The sequence below is a fragment of the Callithrix jacchus genome, chromosome 4 (assembly GCF_049354715.1).
Source record: "Callithrix jacchus isolate 240 chromosome 4, calJac240_pri, whole genome shotgun sequence".
NCBI lineage: Eukaryota > Metazoa > Chordata > Mammalia > Primates > Cebidae > Callithrix > Callithrix jacchus.
Genome location: NC_133505.1, coordinates 41,969,027 through 41,987,783, shown reverse-complemented (window position 1 = coordinate 41,987,783; position 18,757 = coordinate 41,969,027). Strand labels below are relative to the sequence as shown.

Here is an 18,757-nt window from a genome sequence, read left to right as displayed (position 1 = left end):
CCGCAGCCGCAACCAAGGACTCTAGGACTAAACGGCAGAATTCCCCGAACTTGGGGAAGCAGGAATGGCTGGATGAGCGAGGTCCTGCAGGTCATACAGGTGACCCCTGCCTGAGCCCGGGGCGGCTTGTTCTTCCAGCCTCCTGTATGAGGGGACTAGCACTTCATTTCAGGGGTGGGGAAAAAGCACTGGACTGAGACCAGAAGCTCCAGGCACTGACTGGGCTCGTGTCCTCCCCAAGAAACCCCAAGGGTTTGCAGGGTTGGCCCTGTCTGGATCCCTTCTGTGACTCCAAGTTCAGCAGAGTTATGTTCTCCCAAGTTCTGGGATGAGCAAATGCATGGAATCATCGGCCCCAGGGCAGGGTTCCCCGGGCAGGAAGGGCTAAACCTCTACTGCCACTGGCGTCAGATGATGTCCCAGCCCCACCGCAGCCTCTGCAGAGCAGGAAGCAACCCTCACCACAGATGAAGCATGTCGTCTTGAGAATCTCCTCCTTCTTCTGCTTCTCACTGCGCAGGTCAGCGAAGGTGTCAATGATTACCCCAAAGATGAGGTTCAGCACGATGATAATGACGATGAAGAAGAACAGGAGGTCATAGACCACTCGGGCTGGGAACAGAGACTCCTGCAGGGGCAAGGCAGGGAGGCTGGGCCAGGTGGTCCCCACATTCACCCAGGCAAGACGGGACTCAGGTGAGGGCCAGGGCTGTGATATTGGGGTCCAGACCCCAGCAGAAGGAAATGAGGGCCTTTGGCTCGTGGGCCATGCAGATGGGAGAGTGGACGCAGCCTGGCTCCACAGAGTAAGAACTGCAAGCAGAAGCCCCGAGTTAGGGTTAGGAAAGTGTGGACTCAGGACACACTGGGGTAAAGTCTTACAGGAGTCTAGGCATGTCTCTGCCCCAAACTTTGGTCAGGCAAAGAGCCAGCTCTGAATACCTCTGCCCCACACTCAAAACGCCTGGCCTCACACATTCTAGAAACCCTGTCTGGCCAGGGAGGCAGCTTCTCACTATCAAGCAACGGGAAGGACTGAGTTCCGGAATGTGGCTGCCCAAGCCAAATCATAAGGCCTCCTCATGAAGCCGACTCAGCTCTGCCTTCTGCCTGCCTGCTGTGGGCTACAAAAGCCAGGAGTCAAAGTCCCTAGCCCTGGGGCAAAGTTTGGTTGCCAAGGTCTTACCTTATGGAATGGGAGGGTGAGGGGCAGCTAAGCAGTTGGCCAGGTATGGAAAGCAGGGAAAAGAGGATGCAAGTTTGGGGGAGGGAGGGTTCTGATGTGAGGCCAAGGACAGGACTCTCTACAGTTGCTGATCTGGACAATGGCTTGGGCCCCACGGGTTTGGGAGTAGGCAGGAGTGCTCACGTCTTTCGAGGGCTTTCGGAGAATGTCGCCCACGCCACCACCGTTGCGTAGCCCATGGTTCATGACGGTGACGATGCACATCAGCAGAGTGTCACAGGCCCGCTCTGTGCTGTCCAGCTCTCCGTCCTCTGCAAGCAGAGAGTGTGCTCAGACCTGAGCTGCCTGCTCCCCCTACCCCACCCAGACTTCCGCAGACACACCGCTCTCACCTTCTAGGACCTCGGGCACCGAGACCCCTGAGACACAGTCCATCTTGTCCCTGCTGCAAGTGCCCACAAATGCAGCAGCTCCGTGTGGCATCCCCAAGGGGCTGGCTGCAAGGGGCATGGAGGAGGTTACCAGGAGATCCAGTGCCTGGCATTATCACCCCCTGGCTCTGGCCCCAGCGTCACATTCTCCAGGAAACCCTCCCTGATGCTGCCAGCCCTCCACTGTCTGGCCACAGTGAAGGGTCTTCATGCCTCTGCCCCCACTGGGTTGCACACTAAGGGCAGGGAGGGGTCTCTGTACCCCTAGGCCTGGCAGATGGGCAGCTTCTGCAACTACTGGGTTTAACATGAATGACAGTGCCTGCAAGGGGCTCCAGCTTTCAAGCAAGGGACTCCTAAGGGGCCAGAGACCCAAGACTCCCTCCCGCTCAGTGTGTTCCAGGAAAGAGTGAGACGGACCGGTGTGAGCTAGACTTCCCCAGAAGCCAAGAGGAGAAAGACGGGGGGGCCTGGTGGGGCAAGAGCTGCAGGTCATGGTCCTGAGGCCAGGCACTTGTGAGACCCAACCTCATTCCCACAACATGCCCAGGAGGGAAGCCTCCAAGACCTCTGGAGTGGTTGTTGGGCAGCCGGTCGACCTCGAGGATGAAGTCATCCTTGAGGAAGAGGAAGCCGACAATGGAGAAGAGGTAGACCAGGATGAGGGCCAGCAGGGCTGTCAGCAGGATGGAGCGGCCATTGCGGGTCACGCTCTTGATGACGTTGAACAGCGTCTCCTCGCGGTAGATGAGGTCAAAGAGCTGCAGCATGGGGAATGAGACAGGGATGGTGCCTTGAGAGGCTGAACTGGCCAGTCTTGCTGGGCATACCACTGGAACCCCGAGGGCTGCCTGGGCTCTGGACAGTTTCCCAAGGCTCCTTCAGGGAGGTCTGTGCTTAGTTGGGAGTAACCAAGCTGGGTGGGCCTATGAGGGGAGCTTCCCGAGGAACCTAGAATTCTAAGGCCACAGAAAGGAAGTGGGCCAGGGGAAGGCGTAAGGGGTGAAACCGGTGGCTGAAGACCAGCCGGCTCTGACAATGCACATGTCAGGCAACAGCCTGAGTGCACTTCACGCATTCGCTTGTCTTATCCTCGCAATTATTCTAGAAGGCAGGGGCTGCTGTTAGCCCCATTTTACAGGTAAGGAAACTGAAGCATGGGGCAGTGAAGAAACTTGCCCAGTTGCCCCGTTACACAGCTAGCGATAGCGCAGCTAAGATGCAAAGCCCTGGTCCAGCTTCAGGATCCAGGTTTGAACCACCATTGTACAGGAGAGAGGGGTCTGATGGCCACCAGGAGTGGCCATCAGGGCCTTCAGGGCCAGGCTTGAGTCAGACAGAGGAAGACTCTGGAATTCCACTACTCCCAGCCGAGCAGCGAAAGGACTGGACAGAGAAACTGGCACCAGAGAACTGCTAGCAATTCATGGGAAGCCCCAAACACCCCATGCCCCCCTCCAGCCCCAGCCCATCCAGCAGGCCTCACCAGGATGCTGTAGAACAGCTCGTGAGCAAAGAGGCCCAGGACACTAGTCAGGATGTAGCCCACGTGGTAGAGGAATTCCACGTCCATGACCATGGCCTTATAGCCCCGGATGAAGGTGCCACGGTTGCCCACGAAGCTCACCACAAACACGATCTTGTTGGTCAGCTGGGGGCGAATGCAGAGCATGAGGTTGAGGGTCAGCGCCCTACCACCCCCCCTGAGTCTGCCCGCGTGCCCCACAATGCCCATCTCAGAGCCTAGGAGGCACAGCATTCATGAAATTGCTTCCAGAAATGCATCTGGGCTCCTGGGACTCAGAATACAGAAGCAGCCCCTTGGGTCCTCAGTTCCAGGAAGACAAAGGAGGATGGGGATAGAGAAGACCACTGACTGCATCTGTCAAGGAAAGGTTCTCCTTGCTCAAGGCATTTTATTTCCATCTGTCACGATCTGTCATAATACACAAATGTTCATGTCTGCCGCGTAGCAGTGCCTCTGGGCAGTGCACACCAGCACTGTGCACGGCCACCCTGATGCTGTTGCTCCAAAAGGACTCTTGAATTTCTGTCTCTGAGTGCCAGCTGCCCTCAGGTGTTGAGGGAGAGGGAGAAGGCACGGAACAGTCCCTGCCATCGGTCTACAAGCAACTTGGGAGCCCAACAGAGAGGAGGGGATGGGGCAGAGGAGTGGCCCCTGGAAGCATCAGACCAGCTTGCAGTCTGAATGCACAGTGAGCATGGGCTGGTCTGGGAATGGAGGCTCTCTCTGGCACTCACGTTGAGGGCACCCAGAATGTTGAGCGTGGGCCCGATGCCCAGATAGTAGATGGAGCGCAGGATGAGTGCCACGATGAGGGGGCGAATACTGTAGCTCTTGGTGAACAGGGCAGCAATGGAGAAGCAGATGAGGATCCAGAACAGCAGTGAGATGAGAGGGGAATCCAGCACGCCTAGGGGCCAGGGACAGGGTGAGCAGGGCTCCCTCAAGCCCACCACAGCCCCAGCGCAGGTCCAACAGGTGCTGAAAAGTTAAGTCCCTGGTGCCTGTGCTTTTAGCCTCCTCCATTACACCTGCCTCTCAGGCCTAAGCGGGAGGCCCTGTCAGGCTGTGGCTACCAGGTCTGGTTTCTGGCTGACACATCTATGTGTGTATATGTGCATGCATGTGCCATCTCCCATGAGGTCAAAGACCCTGACCATCCCCTTGGACCACACCCGTGTCATGGGCAGCTCTCCATGATGGGGTGAGATCCCATAGGATGGGGCAGGGGGTACTCCTGCACACTGTGCCTCTGGTCCCCTCTGAAGTTTGCTGGCCCCAAGGCTCTAAGCTGGCCTCCCAACCCAGGGAGGAGGCATGGCAGGGCCCGAGGAATCTGCCAGCCAGCCCTGTGTCCTCACCTGTGGATGCACCCTCCACATAAGGGTAGAAGAAGGCAATGATGATGTTGATAAACACAGCCAGGTTGAAGGAGATGCTGCCCCACAGGGTCATGCGGCGGGAGAACCAGTAGATCAGTGGCATGCCTGGGGAGGAGGGCAGTGGCGGCGAGCTGCTGGAGGGTCCCGATGAGCACCCTCTGCTGGCTTGGGACCCGCTCAGAAGGAAGCCACGCATGGAAGAGCCCTTCCTTGGGGTGAGGCGGGGATGGAAGCAGGGTACCCACAGGCAGGCGAGGGAGGCCGTTTTAACAGGGCGTCAGTGGGCAGCTCCAGACCGCCCTGCCCTCCCACCCACAGGTCCTCACTGCGGAGCTTTCGCTGCCACTCCATCTCGTTGTGCAGAAAGGAGGACTGGTCAAAGAAGTCGCTCACTTTGCTGCCCTGCTCGTCCTGCTCGGTAGTGGTGAAGAGCCGGTGCTTGGTCTCTTCCGTCAGGAACTGGCAGATGCCAGGCACCGGGAACACGATCTGCTCCATGCTGCGGTCCTGCCGCACAATCTGAGCACACATCGCACATCGTCAGGCCCGGCCCAGGCCCCCATGCCCACCCCTGCCACCCACAGGCTCACCTCGATCTGGGACGTGTGGTTCTCGTAGTAGGCCAGGGGGTCTTCCTCCTCCTCCTGTGCTGGCACTGAGGACTTGAGCATCTGTGACAGTTGCTTGTTGTTGAGGCTGAGCTGGAGGTGGGGAGGGCATGGAGGTCAGGCCCCAGCCTCCACTTCCAGGCCTGGCACTCAGCACCTGCCCTCCCAGGCCGTGGCCCAGCTCTGAACTACACCTCAGTGAGTGTCCCCGCTAAGCCAGACCAGGCCAATCCCAGCCCAGCTAGGACTGAACCTGGAGAATCTGGTGTCAAAGGGAGAGGAGCTGGAGAGCCATGACCAGAGAATCTCAGAGAACAGCCGGCCCCCCTCCTCAGTCCTGCCCAAGTGCAGCCCAGTTCCTGCTTGAAGCTTGCAGACCTGCCCCAGACCTACCTGGGCCTCACTTCCATTTCTCAGTCTGGGTTTCATCCCTAGCTGCCAGTCCTGATCAGCCCCCTGGGCCCCACTCCCAAATTCTAGCCAGGCTCAAATCCTAGGTCCTCACTCTGTTCCAGGCCACGCCCTCAGGTCCCCACCCCCAGGCCTAAGCCCCACCCCCACCCCAGTCTCTGGGCGGCACCCACCATGGAAGAGATACCCTCGGCCTCCTCCTCTTGAATGCGCTTCACGGGCTTCAGCAGGTGCTGCAGCTGTTTATTGTGCCTGGAGAGCTGAGGGAGAAGGCAGCACACTCACCAAGGCATGGTGGCTGGGGGCCATGGTGGCTGGTGGAGACAATGGCAAGTGGGGGGTGATGGCAATGGTGGGGGGCATGGCAGGAGATGGTGGCTGGGGGGAGCATGGCCATCAGGCACCCAGGGGGCCACGGTACCTGCAGTGCCAGGATGTAGATGTTATGGCCCACTTCACGTGGGCTCACCTCTGAATTCTCACGCTCTTCTTCCTGCAGGTAGGCCTTCTTGATGACGTCCACCTGGAGGGGCAGGGCCTGTTCCAGTGCTCTCTTCCTGGGGCAGTAGGGCCAGCCGGGCCCTCATCCCCATCCCAACACACTCCACCCAGTTCCACCCTCCCGACTGCCTAGCCTCACCAGCTCCTGGGGCCGCAGGCTGATGAGGATGCGCTCAGCGTTTTCACTGTCGTGCCGGCTCTCCATCAGAGCCAGGAGCAGCTTGGAGGCATTGTCCTGGGTGGAGGGGTGGAGGGAGGCAGGCCACAGTCTCAGGGTCCCCACCATGCCCCCAACAACTTCTCCTGCATTCCTCTCCGTAACAACGTCTCCCACCCCCAAAAAGGTCAGGCACCATGACCTTCCCATCCTCCCTCACTGAGGCTTGCTGAGAAGCATCCTGCACAGCCAGCCTACCACAGGCTTGCCTTCACCCCAGCTGTGGCAAACAGCTACCCAGACATCAGACACACACACAGCAAGTCCTCAGATACAGAGTGAGTGTATGTTCCAGCATGCTTGCTCACACATGCACTCATGTGCATATAAACATGCATATATTACACACACACAGCCTGCACACATCACCACACACTTGTGCATCTGTATGACACCCCTATCACACACACAGTGCTACCACACTCATTACACACACCAATCTGCACACGTGGCACACAAGTCACACATATGTGCATGCACATCACATGCACACCTGCACACTCCCATGCCTGCCACCGGGCCCCACCTTGAGCTGCAGCACCAGATCCATGCGGTACTTGCACAGCGGGCTGATGTCATTGAGGATCAGGGCGGTGATGATGTCTATGCCGTTGGACTCGTGCGTCACGATGCAGGTCTGGCAGGAAGCAGGGGGAGACATGGGGCCCAGGCTCTCTCAGAATTGTGGCAGCACCAGACCTCAGCCTCTCTCCCTGCCCCAGCCGGCTCCATCCACCCACATGGCCACACTGCCACCCTGTCCACTGCTTGAGCGACCAGGACAGCTCACCTGGTTCTCATGGCAGGGGCCCTGGCAGTACTCAGTGAGGGTCTCCAAGGTCTGGATGACGAGGCCCACATTGTCCTCATTGATGTAGAGCCCCAGCAGCCCCAGGCCGCCCGTGGTGCTGCCGCACATGATGTCCAGGAACTGCAGCGTCTCGCACACCAAGTTGTAGTTGGTTTTGTTGTTCTGACAGCGCAGGAAGTTCTGCGGGACACAGAAGGGTTGGGCACCACACGGCTACAACACGGAGGGGGAGGCTGGCCTGGGGAGCTGCAGGGGTGGGCAAACCACCAGCCACAAAGCAGCGGTGCTCAGGCCAGGACATACATGCCACAGAGGGACACCAGCCACAGTACATGGTCTGCATGGCAGCTGGCTGGCGGGGAAAGGGGCAGGTGTGTGGCAAGGCTCTCACCTGCAGGTCCCGGTTGTGGTTCTCGCACAGCAGCTGCAGAAAGCGCAGGATGGGCTGCATGATGAGCACGGACGTGCCCATCTCGTTGCTCTGCACACGCTCGCTCACCTCGTGCCCCCGGCGCAGGCTGGGGCCCAGCGAGTAGCGGGATGAGGAAGCTGGCATCGAGAAAGAGGCCATGCGGCCTGTAGGCGAGACCTGGTGTGGCTGGAGCGACCCACTCCCGGTGCCCCCGCCCTGCACATCTGATCCTGGGAGCCCCATCACGCCATGCCCCTGCCCTAGACCCCTGACCTTTGGTGGTGGGGTCGGCTGGCTCGCGGTCCTCATGCGGCTGGCTGCCCAAGTCATTCATGTTGACTGCCACCGTGGACTTGGTCTCCTGTTGAGCCCGCTTCATGCGGTCATGCAGCACCTTGAAGAAGCGCTCAGACTTCTTGTCACTCATCATCAGGTTGTGGAAGGATTTCTGCAGGTGAACAGTGGCCAGGGAGCAACCTCAGCACTGGGCCCTGCTCCTGCCCAGGGCGTGGGGCAATCATGCCGCACTGCTGGAGCCTGGCTGCCGGCCTGGGTGCTGGTGGCTAGCACCTGTGGCCACCCACGGCATCTCCATGCCCCGTATCTGCTCCTGCATCACGTGGTCCCTTCCCCACCCCACACACCTCACTGTGCCAGCTGGGCCTGAGCCCATCTCCTCACCATCCTGCCCCCTCGTGCCCACCCTTCTCACCTCTCAGCCTCTGCTCAGGCCTCCTCCCCTCCTCTTTCACACCCTCCTCAGCCTTCAGTGACTAACTCAAGGCCCATTTCCTCCAAAAAGGGAGGGAGGCAAAGGAGGGCATGTTCAGGCCCCAGGACCCCACACCTGGATCTCCGTGTTGCCACCATCCAGCAGGCGGATGGCCAGGCCGATGCTCTCCTGGAAGATCTTCTCATTCTTGGTGCTGGTGATGAGGTCACATACCAGCTTGGTGGCCCCCTCCTTGTCCAGCCGGCACTGGGTGGCTGCAATTGCTGACCAGTCTTGGTCCAGGCCTGGAGTGGGGGCTCAGTTGAGGGAGAGATGGTGGGACAGGAAAGTAGAAGGGAGGGCCTAAGGGCAGGGGAAGGCGATACTGACCAGTGCCGATGGGGTCGGGAAGGTCCCCCCGAGAGCTGGACTTGCGGTTCTGGAGGTAGTTTTGCAGCAGCATCTTGCGAAGCTGGTTGCCCTGGGGGAGGATGGGAGTGAGATCCCATCGTGGGCACAGCACACCATTGATCTCTGGCTTGACCCTGAGCCCCTGGGCACTCCTGACTGGCCCACAGAGCACTTGCACCACCAGGGCACTCACCCGGTCCCCGTACTTGGTCTTCTTGAGCAGCATCTGCTGCAGGGTCCGCAGGACCTTGATGCACAGCTTCTCCTCCGACTCCATCAGGTCCTTGGTGTGCTGGATCAACCTGGGCGGGCCAAGGAGGTGGCTCAGGGCAGCCCCATGCTGCCTCCCTCCCGCCACTTCCCTGCCCCATCCCAGGCAGGAACACCCCCAGGCCCTCTGACCCCATGAGCCTATGTAGTCCCCACCAGGCCCTTCCCTGCCCCGGGCCTACTGCCCCCATGCCCCCGCATCTCACTCACTTGGACAGAAAGCCCCCACTCTCGCAGCGCTGATAGGCCTCACTGCCCTCCAGGAAGAGCAGCTCAGGCCAGTGCAGGACGTCGACCAGCACAGACAGCTCAGCCTGTACCAGGGGCTTCAGCCGCTCCTCCAAGGCTGTGATGATGTCCTGGGGTGGGCAGGGCAGGGTCATTGTCAGGCCCAAGAGATGACCTGGGTGTAACTGCCATTCCCCTGACCCAAACACCAAACAGCCCCACAGATTGCCCTGCCTGTCTGAGGGGCCCACAACCACAGAGACACCCTGAACATAGCGTAATGTCTGTCTGCTTAGAGCCCTGGCTCTCTCCCAGCTCTGTGTGACCCTGGGCAAACCCCTTACCCTCTCTGAGCCTCAGTCTCCTGCCGCATGGGGAAAATAATCTACCACACCTCTCTACAGGCCAACGAGAGCACACAGAAATGTGCTGCACAGACAGGAGGGTGCTGCAGGAGTGAGGGGTGGTCCCGAGCTCCTCATGAGCTCCAACCCTCTAGCAGGCCCCTGGGTTCTCCAGACTTCCTCTGGAATGAGACTCACTGGTCCCCTGCTGCAGGGCCAGCCCTTAGCAGCTCCAGAGTGGGGAGAAGCCAACCAGCTCCTTCCTGGAAATGTGGGCAAGACAGGAAGAAACACCCCCCGAGAACCCTGCCCCTTCAAAGTCAGGGGGCTGCTGAGTCAACCAAGCAGCTCCCATGGCAGATGCCAGGCAGCCCCACACCCACCTGCAGCTTCTCGATGATGTTCTTATAGTCCCACTGGTTGGCAGTGGGGGTGACTCGGGGAAAGGCCCTCATGGCTGCCTTGTAGCTGGAGGTGTTCCGCTGGACGGCAGCTGCACAGCTGGCTCCACTGCTGAGCATTGAGCTGATGTGGGCATCCAGGTCCATGGGCAGCGAGATGGCCCGGCCCTTGGCTGCGTGGGAAGGGAGGGGGTGCTGGAGGACTGGTGCGGGGGGAGATTGACCAGCCAGAGGCCAGGCTCAGGGCTGCCACACCAGGAGAAAAAGGGAACTAGACGTAGGGTCTGGGGACAGAGACCCCTACCCTGGCCTATGCTGGGGGACTGAGAGGCCTTCTGCCCCTTGTTGGGTAAAAGGAGAGTTTCTGCCTCTTTGATTCCCCCCTGCTCTACCCTGACTTCCCCTTCCTCTCTCACCTGCCCTCTCCTCTTCCCCAACTGTCCCTAACAATCCACAGGCCTCCCTCCTGCCTGAGCCCATCTGCAAGCTCTAGCTGGAGTTTGCAGCTGGAGAGCCAGCCAGCATCCTTCTCTGGGGAATGGACCCAGAGGAGAAAACAGCTTCTCTCAATTGCCAGGATGCCAGGCAGACACCAAGAAGGACTTACTGAGAGCCACCTGGGAGCAGGAGATGGACGAGCTTAGGGATAAAGTGTTTATTAGGAGGGCAGGCATCCCGTGGCAAACGGAGGGGAGGAGTGGGTTGGAGCTGGCCAGTGCCCCAGCACACTCACCCACCATGGCGAGGGTCCGGATGCAGGCCTCCACAGAGCCCCTGTGCTGCTGCTGTAGCCACGGACACTCAAGGAGCCGTGTGGTGGACTGTAGTAGCTGCACCACAATCGTCTGGTGCGTCTGCAAGAAGTCACAGAGCCTGCTGCTGCAGCCCAGCTCCCCACCCTGGGCAGCCCCAGGTCCAGGAATCAGGGCCCAATTAGAATAGGCATGGGTGGAAAGAAGGAGCCTCCATTAGCCACCGTGTGCCTTTGTGCCAGTTGGAAAAAGGCACTCACATTCCCTTCAGCAGTGCATGACTGTACACAGCAGCCCTGTCAGTAAATCCCCAAGGCCATGGGCTCATAGCCATGGTGCTGACCCTCCTATAAAATGTTTAAATGAATTAATGTTGTAAAAAGGTGATGGATTTACATGGTTCAGAAGCCGAAAGGTTATTTAAAAGATAACACTTTCAGAAGTCTCTCCCCCATCACCCTCATTCCCCTACATCCTGAGCTGGTACTGATCAAGGATGGGGAAAACTGATATAATTTACCAGAGTCCCATGGTCCCAAAGGGATCCCAGGGCCCAAACAATGTATATAAAAATATACCCACCCTTCCCAGGAAGGCAGAACTCAGCATTTCTTAAAACCACTCTTAGAAGCACTATCCCCACCCTATCCCAGCTCCTGTGCCCCTAGGTAGCCCCTTTTCTTGGTTATTTTGCATCCTTCCAGTGCTTCTTTGATTTCGGTCCTGTAGCAGGGCCCTTCCTTTAGAGAACCTGGCTCACTTTCATTCAGGAGGCTCTGGGGCTAAGCACTGGCTCGAGTCTGGAAATCTCGGGATTGACCGAGGAGCCATGAATCATGCAGTGATTCAAATCAGGCTTCTGCACACTAGCCTGGAGCTTTTCTGCTTAGGACTTCAGAAGGCTGCCTGCCTGTTTCAGTTCTAGGATTGCTGTGATCAACTAGCTAGGAGGAAGGATCTCTGCCAGGAAGACTGTCATGATCCCTGCTTTGGCTGTGACGTCCCATGCACGGCACATCCACCTATCTTTGGTGAGTAAGTGCTGCCACTCTGGGATCCACCACACCCACCGGACGTAGAAGTTCCTGCCGGATGGGATCATTCCCCCTGTAATTCGGGCCTACAGACACTGAGATAGTGCATGCATGTTTTAAACTGCTAGGTTTGGGGATAATGTGTTAACACGGCATAGATAACTACTACACTTATGTATCCTTTTGCTACTTCTTTATGTACCTTAAGCAAATATGAACATACTTATGTCCCTTCTTCCCTTCACAGAAGCTAGGCAAGTCAGCCCTGGGGTGGGAGAGGAGAGGCCCACCTGCAGGGAAGTGCTGTTCTCGGAGAACGGGGAGCTGAAGAAGGCGTTAATGGTGTCCAGTACGACGCTCAGCACGTATTTTTCCAGGGTGGGGTCAGGCAGGCGCTTCTCACGCTTGCTGCAGACCTGAGGCAGGAGAGGAGAGGGGGATGCCTGGGCAGTCCACCCAGGGAAACCTCCACTCCCACCCCTCCTGGGAAACATCACCCACACCCCCCACGGGGACAGACCCGAGCCATGTCCAGGGTGAAGTTCTCAAAGAGCGTCCAGATGTGGTTGCTGGTGTAGATCTCCTTCATCTCCACCTCCGTGTCCACGTAGCAGTGGTTCACAAAGTTCACATAGGCCATTTTCACCTGGGCAGCAGGCAGGAGGTCACAGGCGTGCGCAGGGCTGCCCAGCCGGGCTCTCCTTCCCCATTGCTCCTGTCCCCTGGCCTCCCGGTTCCTGCCCACCTCAATGGCTTTGCTTCGCCCGCGTTTCCTGTCCTGTAGCTTTACCCACCCCTTTGCCCCATCTCCAGCCATCTCTCCCAGTCCCCGATCCCCACCTCGGTGATGCAGTCCTCATGTGTCACCACAGACACCACGTCCTCCAGTGGCAGCAGGGAGGTGCACTTGATCTCAGTGTAGACGTTCTTGCCCTCGGCGCAGGCAGCCAGCAGGTCCACCAGGGAAATGTGGTACATGAGGGGGCTGTGGTCCTCCACGCCATCGCGAGCGGCCTTCATCATGTCCAGCAGGTGGGTCAGCGATGCCTTATCATTGTAGAACACGACCACATCGTCACCTGCGTTGGTCAGCTGCGGGAAGGAGGGGCATGGGTCACACTCTTTCGGTCCAGCAGGCCCTGGGCTGTCCTCTCCTTTGCTTACCAGGGAGAGACTGAGACTCTGTCCACAGCCCTCACTCGAAATCAGGAAAACCCTCCCTGCCTGGGATTTGGGGGTTCCCAGCTGATGTCTCAGGCTATCTGCCAACTGAGAAGTCCCTGCTTCTCCCCACTCGAAAGAAGTCCTATGGGGGTCATCTGAGAGGCAGCTTCCTCCAGGAAGCCCTCTCTAATCCCACCGCCGCCCACCCCTCCCTCCCCTGTGCTCTCCCTCGAATCCCTTGCAATTGCTCGCATCCCTCTCATGCCAGCAATTGCGTTATTTGCAGTAATGTAATAATAGCAAGTAATAATTAACACCACACAGCACTTCCAGCACATTGTATCTTGTTTATGATGTCCTAATCTCCCTTCAGTGTTTGCTCCTTTCTCCCCCTACAACCTACACTGTCAGATGCCCAGGGGCAGGGACCACGTCTGTTCCAGATTTAGATTCAGCCCTTTATCTTTTGTGCCTTCACTCAGCAGGTATCTCTTGAGAACCTACTATGTGCCACACCCTGGGGCCTTGGTGACGCACACAAAGGATAGGGTCCCTGCCCCTGCCCCCTAGGAGCTGACACTCAGCTGACCTCCATGTGCTCATACAGTCCGCGGCCCATAGTGGGTACTTCGTGACATTAAATAAACAATGCTAAGTGACAAGTGAAGGAAACCATGCTTGATTTCTTTCTGGCTATTGTCTGAGTGCTGCTAGGTGCCTGGTGCTGCTGGGACCCTGCACAAGTTCCGTCAGGCCCACAGCCTCAGTTCTACCACATCTGCAGCCTCACTTCTCCCTCTGCGTCCCCTCCATGGTCCAGCAGCTGAGTGTTCCTTTTGTGACCCACCATCCAACTGGTCTAACTCTGTGGACTTCCCGCAAGCCTCCACTCTGGCCCCGCACCCCAAGAACCCTGAGTGCCCTCGTCCCCACCCTCACCTCAGTCATGATCATGTCCTGGCACTTCTTGACGTACTTGCCCTCGGCCTTGATGACAGTGTGCAGGAAGTCCAGGTACTGCACGTGGCGCCCGTGCGTGGCCAGCAGGTGCACGAAGTGCTGCAACACAGGCTCGCTGATCTCGGAGCAGAGCTGATAGTTGTTCAGGAAGATGTGTTGCATGGTCTCTGCCTCCAGGAGCTGCAGGTGCAGCGGGCGGGATGTCTGTCAGAAAGGGGTTTGGGGTTTGGGCCCCACCCCCACCACCACCCCAGCCCTTTGCCCTCACCCCTGGTGTGAGGAAGAGGTGCAGGTGCTTGTGTAGCAGGGCCTGGTTGCCGGGGTTCCCCGCACAGAACTTCTGCAGGAACTGGTGCGTGTAACGCAGGATCTCCATCATCTTGGCATCACCCTGGGCACAGAAGGTGGGGAGAGGGTGTTGGGCCCACCAAGGAGGGAGGCGAGGCCCCGGCTGATTTCTGAGCAGGGGTGGATCGCACTTGGGACTGGGACCTTGAAGAGGCCAGTGTAAAGGGAAAAGTCAGGATGGAAACGTGAGGGGCTAGGGCTCAGTGGCCGAGATAAAGCTGGAGTTGGGGCAAAATGACAGGGTCAGAGTTAGCCTCAGGGTGAGGCCTGGGACATACCCAGATCAGGATCAGTCATAGCAAAAGGCTGAGGGTCAAAGGTGGAGATGAGACTAAGATTGGAGTCAGGAGCCAGGGTGGGCCCAGGGACAGGTCAGCATGAAATGTCAGGAGAAATCAAAACCAGGTGTCAGGGCTGGGCGCGGTGGCTCACGACTGTAATCCAGCATTTTGGGAGGCTGAGGCTGGCGGATCACAAGGTCAAGAGATTGAGACCATCCTGGCCAACATGATGAAACCCCATCTCTACTAAAAAAAATACAAAAATTAGCTGGGCATGGTAGCGCATGCCTGTAGTCCCAGCTACTCGGGAGGCTGAGGCAGAAGAATTGCTTGAACCTGGGAGGCAGAGGTTACAGTGAGCCGAGATTGTGCCATTGCACTCCAGCCTGGCACCAGAGCGAGACTCTGTCTCAAAAAAAAAGGGCAGGGGGGTCAGGACAAGGCCAGCACTGATACCATGGGTCATCAGAGGTTGGATTTGGTTAGGGTCAACATGGGTCAAGGTAAGGAAGCTGAGAGTCAAAGGTTGAGATGAAGCTGAGATTATAAGGGTTAGGCTAGAGAGGGGGAAGAAAAAGAGGTCAAGGTCAAGAATCAGTGTGAGGCTGGGGTTTAATCAAGGTCAAAGGGGATTAGGATGAGGGGTAGAGGGTCAAAGGTTGAGCCGATGCTAAGACAGGGTTCAGGGGTCAAGGCGTGTCTCCAAACCAGCAGGGCAGTATAAGAGGAGAGGCTGGCTGCATTAGGGCCTAGTGTATGAGTCGGGGTTCAGGGGAAGCTGCCCCGGGGAGTCAGAGGTCAGAAGTCAGGGCCACCTTGTCGTAGGGAATCTGCAGCAGGTCCAGCATGACCTTGTGGGCATCCATGTTCTTCAGCAGCCGCTGCTGCTTCTTCCGCATCTGCTCTCCGACCCCACACATCTTGTTCAGCCGTTCCAGGATCTGCAGGGAAGGTGGGTGAACTGGAGTCCCTTCCCTCTGCTCCCCTCTACCCGGCCCACTACAGCCAAATTCCAGCTGGCACTGGGACAGGAAGGGGGAAGGAGGTCACAGATGCTGAATCAGACCCTCGCAACAGGCCAGGGAAGCACTAAAAAACCCAATTCCACCCATAAAAGTAAACAGAACAATATGACTATAAAATGGAATTTCATGAAATTCCTACAGCTTTAAAATAATTCCAACTAGACCTTGGCAGGGCTGTTTTTAATGTGTAGCAAAGGATGGATGATGTCTGTTGTAAGGGCCAGTGGCCGGCAGAGAGGCACAGGAGGCCAGGCCAGCAGGAGCCCCCAGAACCATTAGCGCTGCAGAACGCTACCGCGAGGACCCTTGGCCACTCACGCCCTTGACGATCTGGTAGTTCTCACTGCTCTTCTCCCCTGGCGGGTGCAGAAAACCCTCCTCATCTGTGGGCCGCTGGGAGCACAGAAAGAATGGAGGTCAGCCAGACCCAGACCTGGCAGGGAGGCCTGCTCCAGCCCCCTGCAGCCCCGCTCACCTCCTTCTTGTCCTTGGCGGCACCTGCCTCCACCTCTTCACCTTTGCCGCTGCCCTTCTTGTCCACCCACAGCTCCGACTTCTCCACCATGGTCCGCAGCCGGTCCAGCTCCGATTTGATCACCTTGTAGTTCTCCACGTCCTGAGCCGAGATCAGCAGCTGCACCTGAAGGTGGAGGATGGGCCCGGCTGGTGAGTTGGGCTCCAGCTGCATGCCACTTAGAGACATCCAGCACCTTCCCCACTCCAGGGTTCCCCTCCCAGCATCATCTACCACCACCTGTCCCTCTCTGGTGAGCCAATTCCCACTCAATGTTTCTGGCTCTGCCATAAGCCCACCACCTCCAGGAAGCCTCCCCTTATGGCCACAGGCCACTACCTGCCCTGAGCTGCCATATCACCTGGTTTCAGTTACTCACTGACTAGTGTCACATGTGGCTGTGGCCTGTCACTCATCCAATGAGACCCCAGGCAGGCAGGCAAAGCAAATTGGCAGCCCTGAACCCTGAAGACCCAGGCCCACGTCTGACTGCCACCATCCTCGCTCTGGGTCAGTGGGCAAGGGAGGAAACCTCCCTGAGCCCGGATTTCTACCCCCTCTGGAATGGGGAGCGTAACCATGCTGCCAGGGCTGCTGTGAGAATGCCATGCAATCATGCAAGTCCAGTGCTCAGTGCCAGGTACATGGCAGGCACTTTTGTTTTTTTTTGAGACAGAGTTTCGCTGCTGTTACCTAGGCTGGAGTGCAATGGCGTGATCTCGGCTCACCGCAACCTCCGCCTCCTGGGTTCAGGCAATTCTCCTGCCTCAGCCTCCCAAGTAGCTGGGTTTACAGGCACACGCCACCATGCCCAGCTAATTTTTTGTATTTTTAGTAGAGACGGGGTTTCACCATGTTGACCAGGATGGTCTTGATCTCTTGACCTCGTGATCCACCCTCCTCGGCCTCCCAAAGTGCGGCAGGCACTTATTTTTAAAGGCCAACATTGACTGGTACAGATATTTCACAGGGAGCTGTCGGGACTGCATGACATCACAATAGCAAACACCAGTCACGTTGGTGAGGGTTGCCTGCATGCTAGGCGTGATTTGAAGCATTTAGCATAGGTGCATATAATAGAGTTTGCGAACTGTAAAGTGCGGCCCACATGATAAGAAGTGGCAGGCACTGAGCCAGGCCAGGAGACAAAGGTGACCAAGACCCAGTCTTCACCTAGGAGCTCAGCAACGCTGAAAACCCCAAATGCGTGTCCCAAGTTACTCCCTGAGCTGTGGGCTCCTTAACCATTGTTTTTTACCATCCCCCGTGCCCAGCGCAGGCCTCATGCTCAGGGCCAGGGCCAGGTGGTCCCATCACCTGCTTGAAGGTGTGCATGGCCTCCTGGCGCTGGCTGAAGTGCTTGAAGAGCAGCTGCAGGGCACCCGAGACCAGTGGCGCATAGTCGTGCATAGTGAGGTGGATGAGCACACGCAGGAACATGCGGCCGCCCTCGTCGTCCACCTCCAGCATGCTGCTCGTCTTTCTGCAGGCATAGCGGTGCAGGGTGCAGGGGTGAGGCTGGCATGCTCCCTGCTATCCGTGGCAGGTAAGGGGCCCTGGCACAAACACACTCCCCACCACCCAATTAGCAGATGCAGGGCCAGTCTAAATGTGTTTAAAATATTGACGCTTTCTCGGCAGCTTAACAGCCACTGCCCTGAACCCCCAGAGTGACCCCTGTCATTAATACAAAGACTTTTTTTTTGAGACAGAGTCTTGGTCTGTCGCCCAGGATGGAGTGCAGCCAGTGGCACGATCTCAGCTCACTGCAACCTCCACCTCCTGGATTCAAATGATTCTCCTGCCTCAGACTCCTGAGTAGCTGAGATTACTGGCATGCGCCACCTTGCCCAGCTGATTTTTGTATTTTTATTAGAGACGAGGGTACACCATGTTGGCCAGGCTGGCCTTGAACTTCTGACCTCAAGTGATCTACCTGCCTTGGCCTCCCAAAGTGCTGAGGTTACAGGCATGAGAAACCATTTCCAGCCAGAAGCAAAGACTTTTAACACAGATTCATGGATAGAAGCTGGGCCCATGAACAGATAGATGGAAAAAATGTTACATCTTTATTTTTCCCAACCTCTAACCAAAATACAGCATTTCCTTAAATGAGGAAATATTCGTGGCACCTGCGAGTCTGTCACCAATAAACATCACAGATGTTTTCACATCACCTCAGAGTTAAGAGAAATCACAAAATTTTGTTTATATTCATCACTGCCTTGAAGTAATGGTACTAATTAGACCCATCAGTACGGCTTGCTACTTAACGTGTTAGCAAAGAGGCACATATATAACTGTCACTTCTAATTTGTTTTCTCCAATATTTTGATAACTGTCACTCCAAGCCATTGGTCCCCCTTGTCTTGTTATATGCTTTATTTTATGAGTTTACAATCACCATTCTGAAAAGGAGTCTGTAGGTGCTGCTAGACCCAGGCACAAGCCCAGCCCCAAGATGCTAAGAGCCCCCTGTGAGCCTCTGTCTCCAGCCTCTCAGGGCTGCGGGTGGATGGACTGCATGTCCCCACACCTCCTCCTTGCCATGGGACCAAGGACGTGCATCCAGCTACCTGACTCAAGTCCACTGCACAAGTGAGGCACACCTTCCCTGAGTGGGGGCAGGGGAATGGTAGGATGACTGGGAACCAAGTGGCCCCCAGATAACTGGGACTGGGGAGGCAGTGGAGGGACTGAGCACAAAGCCCGGTGAAGGTCTGTTTGCAGGGGGAATGGCAGAGAAGAAGGGCTGGCCCCAGCCAGGAACCCAGACCAGCCCAAGAGGGGGTGTCAAGCCTCCCAACCCCACACACCCCTGCAGCTCAA

The 18,757-nt window shown here is 57.3% G+C and overlaps 1 protein-coding gene across 6 annotated transcripts in view; it reads right to left on the bottom strand.

Annotated features, from left to right (window-relative positions):
* Nucleotides 1-18,757, bottom strand: part of LOC100390843 (inositol 1,4,5-trisphosphate-gated calcium channel ITPR3) — a 74,776-nt gene that overhangs the window by 3,136 nt on the left and 52,883 nt on the right. For 4 of the 6 annotated variants that reach the window (XM_078368976.1, XM_078368973.1, XM_078368977.1 and 1 more), the window contains exons 25-55: nt 17,246-17,411; nt 15,890-16,054; nt 15,733-15,807; nt 15,205-15,330; nt 14,029-14,151; nt 13,740-13,940; nt 12,477-12,728; nt 12,157-12,282; nt 11,927-12,052; nt 10,584-10,704; nt 9,833-10,023; nt 9,088-9,236; nt 8,801-8,909; nt 8,587-8,677; nt 8,332-8,501; nt 7,758-7,932; nt 7,464-7,648; nt 7,052-7,252; nt 6,788-6,898; nt 6,184-6,279; nt 5,965-6,066; nt 5,717-5,803; nt 5,115-5,225; nt 4,851-5,043; nt 4,504-4,629; nt 3,880-4,052; nt 3,104-3,268; nt 2,186-2,378; nt 1,579-1,683; nt 1,370-1,497; nt 463-628 (exon numbers count right to left, since the gene is read on the bottom strand). In XM_078368976.1, the coding sequence (XP_078225102.1) occupies nt 463-628; nt 1,370-1,497; nt 1,579-1,683; nt 2,186-2,378; nt 3,104-3,268; nt 3,880-4,052; nt 4,504-4,629; nt 4,851-5,043; nt 5,115-5,225; nt 5,717-5,803; nt 5,965-6,066; nt 6,184-6,279; nt 6,788-6,898; nt 7,052-7,252; nt 7,464-7,648; nt 7,758-7,932; nt 8,332-8,501; nt 8,587-8,677; nt 8,801-8,909; nt 9,088-9,236; nt 9,833-10,023; nt 10,584-10,704; nt 11,927-12,052; nt 12,157-12,282; nt 12,477-12,728; nt 13,740-13,940; nt 14,029-14,151; nt 15,205-15,330; nt 15,733-15,807; nt 15,890-16,054; nt 17,246-17,411 (4,508 nt within the window). Of the gene's footprint in view, nt 1-462; nt 629-1,369; nt 1,498-1,578; nt 1,684-2,037; nt 2,379-3,103; nt 3,269-3,879; nt 4,053-4,503; nt 4,630-4,850; nt 5,044-5,114; nt 5,226-5,716; nt 5,804-5,964; nt 6,067-6,183; nt 6,280-6,787; nt 6,899-7,051; nt 7,253-7,463; nt 7,649-7,757; nt 7,933-8,331; nt 8,502-8,586; nt 8,678-8,800; nt 8,910-9,087; nt 9,237-9,832; nt 10,024-10,583; nt 10,705-11,926; nt 12,053-12,156; nt 12,283-12,476; nt 12,729-13,739; nt 13,941-14,028; nt 14,152-15,204; nt 15,331-15,732; nt 15,808-15,889; nt 16,055-17,245; nt 17,412-18,757 lie in introns of all 6 variants that reach the window. The other 2 variants (XR_013534159.1, XM_078368974.1) reach the window with 2 other exon arrangements.